The sequence below is a fragment of the Papilio polytes genome, unplaced genomic scaffold, assembly GCF_000836215.1.
Source record: "Papilio polytes unplaced genomic scaffold, Ppol_1.0 DF824303.1, whole genome shotgun sequence".
Classification (NCBI taxonomy): Eukaryota; Metazoa; Arthropoda; class Insecta; order Lepidoptera; family Papilionidae; genus Papilio; species Papilio polytes.
In genome coordinates this window covers 2477381-2488996 of record NW_013524901.1, presented here as the reverse complement: position 1 = coordinate 2488996, position 11616 = coordinate 2477381, and the positions used below count along the sequence as shown (strand labels likewise).

General features: G+C 34.0%; 2 protein-coding genes across 2 annotated transcripts in view; both read right to left on the bottom strand.

The window, feature by feature from the left end:
* Positions 1–296: 296 nt before the first annotated feature.
* Positions 297–1239, bottom strand: LOC106101150 (ubiquitin carboxyl-terminal hydrolase-like). The gene has a single exon (XM_013280283.1). The coding sequence runs from the start codon at positions 1141–1143 to the stop codon at positions 457–459; it is 687 nt and encodes a 228-aa protein (XP_013135737.1). The 5' UTR covers positions 1144–1239; the 3' UTR covers positions 297–456.
* Positions 1240–7419: 6180 nt separating this feature from the next.
* The window catches only part of LOC106101360 (dedicator of cytokinesis protein 4), a 22346-nt gene continuing 18149 nt past the window's right edge, over positions 7420–11616 (bottom strand). Inside the window, exons 25-31 of the mRNA XM_013280549.1 lie at positions 11026–11339; positions 10357–10446; positions 9954–10053; positions 9306–9487; positions 8576–8670; positions 8134–8286; positions 7420–7709 (exon numbers count right to left, since the gene is read on the bottom strand). Coding sequence (XP_013136003.1) covers positions 7546–7709; positions 8134–8286; positions 8576–8670; positions 9306–9487; positions 9954–10053; positions 10357–10446; positions 11026–11339 — 1098 coding nt within the window. The 3' untranslated portion in view covers positions 7420–7545. The remainder of the gene's footprint in view (positions 7710–8133; positions 8287–8575; positions 8671–9305; positions 9488–9953; positions 10054–10356; positions 10447–11025; positions 11340–11616) is intronic.

The window sequence follows — 11616 nt, the reverse complement described above, 5'->3', positions numbered from 1 at the left end:
GGGCCGTGTTGCGAGTGTGAGCGGATTTCTTAATCGAGCCGTGGTCGCGCCGCAGCGACGCGGGACGATTTGTTAAATGCGAACCGATTAATTATGAATTAAGAGCTGGAATTGAAGATTTCGCGCGGCGACGGTCGGCGCGCTAACGACTAACGAAGGCACGTAATGAAGGCAGGTTGCGTAGCACGCCATATCCTGCAGCTCGCCTGATGCCGCGATACCGAACAACCATCTCGCCACACCGCTAGGTACTGCATTAGTAAACGGAACTGTTGGGAAAACAAATTTTGTTTTATTTTGTAGTTTTATTTATTCAACATTCGGGTATGTTTAGGAACATAGCATTTACTGAACTATAGTTATTACTTCAAAAATGTAAAACAAATTGACCCTTACCTACAGGTAAAAAGAACATTAGCTTGTGAAATTCTAAGTAACAAGAAACTAATAACGAATTCATTGTTCCGGAACGAGCGCCATAACGTTAAAACAAATATTGTCAGGTTCGCGCGCAATGAAACTGCGCAATACTTTCGCTGCGTCCTCCAAAAATCGGTCTTCATTTGTAGACCCATGTTCTATGGGGAAGGATTTTCTGCCATCCAGTTCATATAAGGTACCGTCTTTATGAACGAAGGTAACAAAATGATGGCTCACAGTATCCGACGCGGTGACCTCTTCGTTACTGCTGGCCGCTACAACATCTTTATAGGCCTCCAACATAGCTGCTGAGTTCTCTAACAAAGCACCTTTTGCCGCCGCGTCAAGACCTTTGGCGTTCTTTAAATAAGTCGCCAAAATACCTTCTTCTAATTCGATATGATGTGTATTGTTCGCGACGCTATGAACAAGAGCGATAGTGCCGCACACATTACTCAGCACTTGCCTCAAATGGAATACATCTTTGGGAGCCTGATGCCCTTTGCTTAGCAAATCCTGCTCTTCTTTACTTCTTAAATCTTCGTATGTCGTCGATAGAGGGAACAGAAGAGTGAGAGCGAGCACTGGTCGCGGTACCCAGTCTAGTGCCTCCTCATCCAAGCTGATGACGTCAACCATCCGCCATTTGTCAGAAACGCCCAATCTCTTCAAATATTTATTCATCGTCTCAGGGTTCGATTCCATCGCTAATACTGCAGACATTTTTATTATTTTAAATATTTTAGTTATAATATCAAGAAATTATTTCAATGACAAGTTTTAAGACAACTTTGGTTTTCGATTTTAATGACAGAATAATAAAAGAGGTTGAAATTTATTCAAAAAATTATAAATCACATTTATTAATAACAAGCTGTTGTTCGCGATTTCGTCCACGTGGAATTAAAAAAATGGTAGAAAATATAGCCTACGTTACTCACTGATGACATAGCTTTTTAATGGTGAAATAATTTTTGAAATCGGAGTATTTTTTGAGTTATTTCGGTACATACAAAGATCCAAAAATGCAAATCTGTCCTCTTTATATTATTAGTATATAGATTTTATCAAATATACAATACGCAATAAATGTGCGGTCGTCAAATTAGGTAAAAAGTAATGAAAAATAAACAGTGTTTAAAACTAAATGCTATAGGAACAATTATGACGTTTACCTCTACCCTATGAACGTAGTCAAGCCAGGGTCGATTGTATCAACAATAGGAATAATTGCCGTGTAAAATTAAATTGATATTAATTGCGACGAGCAAGTCGCTTATACGTACAACTTGTTATAAAACCTTCAGGTGTTTTTTTATGGAATTTTCCATTAAATAATTCGTTTTACATTTTGAATTTATTAATATGACTTCAAGAATCCAACTTGTATTAAGGGATACGTAAAATAATTAACAAGATGTGAAATAACAAGATAAGAATAATAGTTAAGGCTTTTTTTGTATTATATTCCTATTTTATTCTTTTTTTTTTTCTATGTTACATTGTAAATTTCATGCTATTTTGAAAGGTGCGACGCCTACAAACCACGTAAGTGGTTTGGCGGCAATGTTTTATGTAATAATATTGTAATATTTTTGAAATAAAGTTTTCAATAATAAGGAAATAAAAAGGAAAGCAAGAAGCATTAATTAACTATCGTCACTTGAGGATAATTGGCTTCGGACAAACTGATGTGCATTATTGTGATGAAAATTATTCCTTGCTTGGTATCACCAGCTCACTAAACGTCCCCACTGAGGGGTTCGGAGCCTACACAAAGTTAGGGTGACTAGGCCATAGTCAACCACGCTGGCCCAATGCGGGTTGGTTGACTTCACACATATCTTTGAATTTCTTCACCAATATGTGCAGGTGGCTTCACGATGTTTCCCTTCAACGTAAGAACGTCGGGTATATTATGTACATATGAAAAATCGAAAAATCACATTGGTACATGGCGGAATTCGAACCCAAGACCTGTAGATTACAAGTCAAGTGCTTAATCCACTGAGCCACCGACGCTTGCTTGGTATAAAGGTGAGGTTAGTCTTTCGATTTAAGTACTGCTTCAACATTCTTTTATTTTAATATCTATAAGTAACAAATTAAAGTCGAATATTCATTGTTCAGTTGTCTTGCAAAGTAACATCTTTTGGCCTTTCGGTTACCAAAGCATAGTTACCGCGGATCATGATGTAACACTCGATGGCTTCTTCCCTCTTATTAAGGTGTCAAATATTGTCAAACATTCTCGCCATCCATTAAGGACGGCAGAGGCGGGGCGGGTGTTAAGTTATGGCGACCGATGCACATGAGATTCGGATCGGACGATTGATTCTGCGATCTCAATCTTAAGCAGTAACTTTTACTAGTTTCGCCTAATTTTATTCAACAATACAAATATTAAATTCTATGTTCTTTAACATAATGTGTTACATTAAATTGTTTCCTTTTAAAAAAAAAAATCATTCTTCAATACAGACTAAAGATTGAATTTGAGTATCTTAAAGTTGTAGTATAGTTATATTTACTACCATAACAAACAATACGTTTGTCATATGCAAAAAATATATAAGGAAGTAATAGCAATGTAAATTAAACGCAATAAAATATGTAATATCTTCAGACATATCCTTAGATGGACATACACAGATACGGGGCGTGTCCGATTGTCCGCTGACTACCTTCAATTATGGCTTAAGAGCGCTCATTATTATGAAATTCGCTCCGTGGATACAATAATCGATTCGCATGACAACACGTCGCCGCTGGCCTGGCTTGCTATTATAGGAACACGTCACTTGGAACCTACAAACGTAACATAAAATATAAACAATGTCAAACGTAGTTTAGGCTTTATTAGAAAAGCCATTCTAAAATTTTTTTAATCGACATTTCAAAAAGCTATGGAATAAAACATAACCTCAAATTACAAGTGTAATGACGTCACAGTAAAATTTTACAAAACGTAGAAAGGATAAATAAAACAATAAGAATTTCAATCTAAATATTTATTTCGCTCGCATGCGTACAAGTAATGATTAAAAACGATTACACATTGATGTCCCTACATCCCTACATTTTGTACTGAACAATTTCAAATGATGGCCCTATTTGTAAAATCTAAATATATGTCAATAAAATAATAAACATAAAACCCAAATATACACGTATATACGGTGTACATAAAAATAATACATAGCCTTAATATGCCTCGTCATTGTTTCTAAATTATAAACTAAAAAATATACCTATACACTACACAACTTCCCCCAGAAAACAGTTACAAAGGGATTAAACCACGAGAGCTAGTATTGATACTATTTTCAGTCTAAATTATTCAAACCTAGGTAACTAATTGATGGGCGTTGCAGATGATGTAGGCTAACTCTAGGGGGGACAGCTTCCGTTAATAAGTTTTTTGTAGGCGTTTTTGAGAGTCTCTAAGAGAGGGGTATAGCTGCCCCCCCTTACCTCTGGCAACGCCTGTAACTGTACTAACCACGAAATAACTACAAAATTACAAACAGAAGAAACAAAACAAGCAAAACTACAGATATTTAATTTTGTTTTCAAATTCTTTTTGGTTTAGATTTTTTAATGCATCTACTTCTTCTACAAAAGCTTAAAAGATCTACGATATTACCAAAAATAAACTATGTATTTATGATTATTTGAATACAAAAATATTCTTTTCTTACTTTCGGGAAGATCGCGTAGCCTTGTTTGATAGAATTTAAATGTCAAACTATAGAAGATTCGAGACATTTTTTCTAAAGAAGACTTGTAATAATAGTTGATTACAAATTTTATAGTCAAGTGTGAATTTTCTCGTTAATTTCATTTTTCAATGGGTATATATTCTATCACGGTGGTTAAAAGAACCCCTTGGATAAAATTTAAATTTGTCATCTAAACTTTGAACTTGCCTCATTGAAATACAGTAAATAAACATTGTACAGTATCAATGTGGAATATAAACTTTGGGATTATTTACTAAGAACAAAATTGGTTACTAATCTACTTACTAGTGTATCAAATAAACAACTACGTCAACATACAATAACTACAACATTCAATAGTGACCGTAGAATTCTACTTTATAGGCGTCGCCAATATCGGGGGGTGGGGGCAATGATCAAGCGGGGATTAGTAGTAAAAAAATATTATCACGGTTTAAACTTTTTAGATGAAAAACTGCTAAAAACTATTACAGTATTTTAAATTTGTATGTTCCGTCGCCTACAGGCGTTAGAGTGGGGGGAGACTGAATCTGGCGACGCCCATTAGACGGCACTGAAACTTAATTGCATAGTGTTTTCTCTTTCATTCTATTTGACAAAATAGAGAAAACATTATACAATTCAAGAGTCTTTGCAATCTATTCTACGGTTAGGTTATAAACAAGCATAAACATTATTCTCATACAGAACGCGTCTTAAATATAAGATAAACATGATATTGTTCGTTGGAAAATCGACCTAAACACTAAGACTTAGAGCTAAAATTACAAAAGCTACAGAATTGTATAGTATTTGAAAATATCACTCGGTTATTGGAAAGACTTTGTAACTGACTGAAAAAAATATTCAAATTCAATAATAACTGCTCATTTTTTGTGCTTTTGACGTTAATATGAAATAGTCAAAAATAATTAATAATAAGATCATATATTTTATGTCCACAATTATGTTTTTTTTTCTATAGCAAGTCCATTTTGATGGTATACTCAAAAATTTGAAAAATAATTATCTTGCTAAGATAAATGCAGCTTGCATTACTATGTTTAAACTCTGGTTTTTGCCAATTCATAAATATAAATATAAATATACAAGTGGACATTAATAGTCAATTAAATTTAAAATTAATAATTTCATAAGAGATCTCAAAATACCAAAATTGATACCTTTGGTTGGTTCTAAGAGCGTTGATTTTTGTTAGTTATTTTTACGAAATAAAGTAAAACCAGTCTGTTATTATGTAAAATTGGTTAGAAAACTTTAAAATTGTCAAAATACTATATTACTTAAGCTAAGATTGCACTGTCCATGGAAGATATACTCGATAACATACATCAGTTGCATATAGTTAGGAGGAAAAATGTAATCCTCAAAAAAATTGTATTCATAAAGCCGTTTTTAGTAAAATGTAAAAAGTCAAAATTTATAAAACCGCGAATTTCCACTTACTACTTGTATTAAATCAATTTGCCTAATATAATGAAATGCATTTGTAGATTTTTTTTTGGAACAATTGTTATAATATCGATTTTTAGTAAAAAAATATTTAAAAAAACATGTATTGAGCAAGAAAATCATTAAATCTTAATACTTAATAGCATCATATAAAACTAAAATTCATTTTGGATAAAAATCATAAAATAAGATATAAAAAAATAAATTTCATTAAAAAAAATCTAAAAAAATAATTGGAATAAAAAATTTAGTAGATAGAAAATAAATTTAATATTTTCATACTTTACGAAGGAATGAATGCATGATGTTTAAATAATTAAATTCCAATAATTATCGTTTAAATATCATACAAAAAAAAAATAAAGTAAATTTAGCAGCCAATTAATCTGTTTAATGGAAATCCTTAATAAATATTAATTTCAACTGCTTTATCACAATTTATAACCCAAAGTTGTTATTTAATACTGATATTACGGTTATTTTAACTCCATATTCCACAAATAATTGTCTTACAAAAAAAAAAATTATCGACAAAAAAATTGCCACCCCTAAATTCACTGTCAAACTATCAACTAAATATTTGGTAATGATATTACGAGTACTTAGATTTAAAAAAATATTAAAAAAATAATATTATTGCCTTTATGTTATAAACTTAAATATATCAGCGTACCAAAAAAATCACAAAACGTTACGACACTATAATAGGGTTGCCACTAAAATAAAAAACTAAATTTAATTCATTGTATGTGTATGGCATGAATCAAATGCAATTATTTCGTTTCTAAACTATCTGATGATTTTGTAATAAGTTTGAATATAAATGTGGGTTTCCACTGCAGTGATATTTACATTGACAGATATTGTTGTCTCTTTTTACATAGATAATGTTAGGGATGGCAATGTTATAAAAAAATCACTGCAGTAAAATTCTACATTTACGATTGTGAATTTACTCAAAGTACAAAGTATTTTGTTAAGATAAGAATTGAAATATTCCTTAATTATCAATTCACATATCTTTGGCATACTCAAATGATATTACACTTACTGTGTATATTAATGTTAAAAAATTATAGTTATTTAAAAAAATATAATTTGTGCGTTTGAAATAAATCCATTGTTAAATACTTGAATGTAAAAAAATATTTATTGCCGTCATAAATTTTTGTTTTTTATATAAAAAACATTATGAACATATCAGAATGCTAGCATATATTCTTAAAATGTTAACACTAAACGTCTAAGCTTAGATTTGGTTGAATTTATCGTTAAAAATATATCGTATTTATAAAACTTTAAACTGTCGTGTTTTTTACAAACATAATGTCCGTAAAATACGGGTTTCTAACCACGATTGGATTGTTTTAGCTCCCAACTGTAAAATATCGGGAGCTAAAACAATCCAATCTTGGTAAGAAACCCGTATTTCATGAACATTATATTCGTATTTATAAAGTTAAGAATTTCTAAACCCTTTTTTTTCAAAGTTTATACTAAAAAAAATATTAAAACGCATTTTTAATCATTGTCAATTATTTGCTCATAAATTCAATCATCTTTTGTAAAAATAAAGGGGTACCGGGTTTTAACCCCATTTTAGTGAATGTTCAATAATTTTAAATTTTTTTGATACTTTCGGATAGCGTTTGAAATACGTTTCCCTTTTATTAGAGAAAATGAGAATACATTTTTTTAAACTAGACATACCTAATTATAGCTTACGTAATTACTACAATTTAGTATACCTAGATTAATAAAATGTACTAAATCATACTTGCTTTATAGAGGTAGAGGTATGCCTCTGATATGGTGTTTGATTTTATATTGCTCTTATTATAGTTTTAATACATTGAAAACACTATCATTATTAGCACTGTTTGTGTTTGTATGTTCAATCAGCATTGTGTTTGTTTGTGTGTTTGCATGTTCAGCAGTGCGACTCCCCGTTCTCGTGGTGTCCGGAGTCGAAGCTGCTGAGGTGTCCGAGCCCCTTGGGCGGGATGGGCGGCGGCGTCTCCTCCACGCGCAGCGGCTCCGACATCATCGAGATTATCTCCTCGTAACGTAACGTTTCCACTGTTAAATCCACATCTGGAAAGTGATTAATAACAACGATGAAAAATCTGTAATTTTAAAAAGTTGCGTATACATCCCCATCATAGAAAATATCCTAACATTTAATGGAGAACATGAGAGTTAAAAGGTATGTATTAACGCAGGGGGGGTGTACGTACATCACATATCTGTGTATATATACAGTTGTGATGTTTGTGTATTCTGTTGTGGTGCACGAGAATACCGTTGTTGTGTAAATGTATTCTGTTGTGGTGCACGAGAATACCGTTGTGGTGTAGGTGTATACCGTTGTGGTGCACAAGAATATTGTTGTGGTGTAGATGTATTCCGTTGTGGGGCACGAGAATACCGTTGTGGTGTAGGTGTATTCCGTTGCGGTGTACTTGTATACTATTATAGTGTATGTGAATACTATTATGGTTTTTGTGTATAGTATTACCATGGGCGTATATACCGTTGTGTGCGCGGTGTTCGTCTGCGTTGGTGTAGGCGTGTGCGTCGATACTGACGCCCGAGTCGCGCTCATCGCCCGCCTCGCTGCGCGCCGCACGCCGCGGCACCGCCGGCGCTTCGCCCCACGACCGCTTCTCACCTACAACATACAACATTCAATTAATACATATATACATAACTGTATATTACTCATGACCAACTGACTATACGTTCCCACTGAGGGACTCGGACCTTAGTTATGATCAGGCCTTAGAGTCGTAAGAGCGTAAGATCGTACCATAAGAGCGTCGGCTAAATTATGTACATGTGAAATTAAAAAAAATCGAAAATCACACTGAACTGAATAGTACTAATGTAGATTAGTTTCATTTGACACAAGAAAAAGATGTAATGTCTAAAAGATATTAGTTATGGGAATATTTCCAGACCTGACACTCTAGGCGGCAACGGGGGCGCATCTCCCGGCTCACTCCATGACGCTCGGCTGTGTCGCCGCGTCTCTACTTCTTCATCCATCGAATCCCTTACAAAACAATAAAAACACGTTAAATACCATAAAAACCAGCTGTTCGCACGGGCTTCTTTAGCAAGAAATTATAAAGACTGTCTTATGCTGCTTACATTTGCAAATGTCAAACTTCAAATACTTAAATAACAACGAAGATCTCTACTATTGCTTAACAATTTCATTCCTATGTAAATCTTGCTTCTTGCTATTCAGATGTAGTTTTAGTTCCTTTCCCGCGTAACTTTTTTTACTCCCTAAACTAAATAACATGACGAGGTTTTTTTTTAAAAAAAATGCTGTATCTAACAACACATAAGAATATTTCGACATTAATTATTGTAACAGCGTAATTAACTTCGACACTCAGACAAGGGCGGATCCAGCTTTGGCGCCAGGGGGTTACATAGTCGTGGTCAAGTCAAGAGCTTGACAAAATATGTAAATATATTTTGTCAACCAGCTAAGGAGGGGTCGTGACCCCCCTGAACCCCTCCTGGATCCGCCCCTGCACTCAGACAACTAACTCTCGCCAGAATGGCGCACTCTTATACGTCTGAATGACATTGACAGCTGTCAAATAAGGACGTCTAGGCCAATCTAGTGTTGCCCTGTTCTCCAGCGTACCGATTTTCTTCTTAACATTTGCATACCTATAGTTGTCTAGCGGTCTGGTAGGGCTCCTAGGATCTCCGGACTTGGGTCTGCAGGGCAGTGGGGGGGCGGAGTGCACCATGGAACTGTCGCACTCACGGACTTCACGGACCTCACGACCCTCGTGCGCAGGCAGACTGCTCGACATCACGCCGCTTTGGTCGCATTCATCCAATGTATACTGGAATAGACAATTTTTTTTACTATAACGCAATAATATAGGACAGGGGTGGCGAGCTACTGGCTCGAGTGCCATAAATGGCATACATAATATTTTGAGCACATCAACAATCATAAAAAAAATATGAAATAGGTGCACCATTTAATTGACGTAATAATCGCAGTCAAAATTATTCCATGGCACGTATAAAATCGCATTAAACATTTTTTAAAATCAGCATCAGCAAAAATTAACAAAATTCTCAAATAAAGAGAATAACTATCGTAATTAAAAATACCTAAAAAATAAATCATTTCAATTTTGTGATCTCATTTAATTTTGTTAGAAAAAAAGTAAAGTGATTGAATTTTGCTAATGCTGATAATGTGTTCGTAAGAATTTCTATTTTTAAGAATAAACATAAGATTTAGCACACTTTAACTTATGATGTATTACTGTGTTAAAAATACTAATAGTAAATACTTACAATAGGTTTATTATAGAGATGTCCGTCCTCATAATAATTATCACTTTGTTGTATGCTTTGTGATCGTTTATCCAGCGCTGGTACTGGAGGCAGGGGAGTGCTGAAATATAAGTATTTTTATAGTTATTAAATAAACTAGCTGTTACTAGCGACTTCGCTCGCGTGCAATTAAAAAATACATAGCCTATGTTACTCACAGATAAGTTACCTTTTTAATGGTGAAAGAATTTTTGAAATTGGCTTAATAGTTTTTACGTGAATCGAATACATACAAAAATACAAATCCTTCTCTTTATATTAGTATAGATCATCTAAACATATTGATTTGTACAATACATTGTTATATTTTTTTTAATTTTTAAATTAAATTTTCACGTAATACATATGTAATCAATATACTAACTTTACGATACTTTCCGAGAGCTGTCGTCTAGCGCGCGCCAAGCCGGGGCCAAGGTTCTGTCGTAACTGATTGAATCTTTCCACCAGTCGTCTGTAAGTATAATGTTGCAGTTTTAGAAACCATCTCCACTTAGTAACTTAACACTAAAGTTAATAAATAATCAGCGATAACACGATTGTTTAGTTAAAATACTACGATGCGACCAAACGTAATTTACTTATTTATTACAGTTAACTAGGTTTTGCGCCCAATTTTGTTTGGACGGATTAAAAAAAATAATAAGCAGCTATTTGTTTTTCCAGACTATGTTCTACATCTGTGCCAAACTTCGTTGAGGTTCGTTACGCCGCCGTTTTTACATTGTAAACATCCATCCATCCATCCATACAAAGTTTCACATTTATCTTACTAACATTATAAATGTATTAGTTTAGTTGGATGGATGGATGTTTGTTACTACCTCCTCCTACCTCCAGACCACCTAAGCAAGTCTCAATGAAATTTCATTGAAATTTAGAGCATAGTCTGGAAGAACACATTGGCCACTAATATGTATAACAATACATAGTATGACACAGCCTTTATATTTACACTAAACAATATATATATATATATATATATATATATATATTATTTTACCCTTTTTTCCTCATAGTATGAATATCTCACCGATGCAATGGCTTGACTTCCTCAGGAGCCAATCTCCCGTGCAGCGTCAGTCCAGCATCGACCACAGCTAGCTGGGAGGCTATCAGCCTGCGTAGCTTAGCTGCGGCTGCCAACTCCCTAGGAGACGCTGTCCTTGAGAACTCCGTTGTTAAGAATGCTTGTTCGTATTTACTGATGCCTCCTTGAACATTCGCATCTATAGTTCCTTGTAACCTCATTGAGAATGGGTTGATATTTTGTGTAGGGTCAGCTGTATATTGCGATATGAGACTACGTAGTTCTCGTTCTGTCGCCTCCATTGTTTCGCAAGCGTACTGAAAAAAAGAAATATTATTGCTACTGCTTAACAATCTGTTCTTATGTCAATCTTGATTCTTTGTCACTATTCGCATGTAGTTTTAGTTCCTTTCTCTAATGATTTTTTTCACCCCTAAACTAAATAACATGAAGAGCTATTTAAAAAAAAATATGCTGTATACAACAGCACATGAATTTTTCGACATTAAGGGGCAGTACTACCAAATTCTCGTAAATTGCCTGATAATAATCAAACAGATAAAATACGTGACGGAAATATAGGATTTTTTTGTT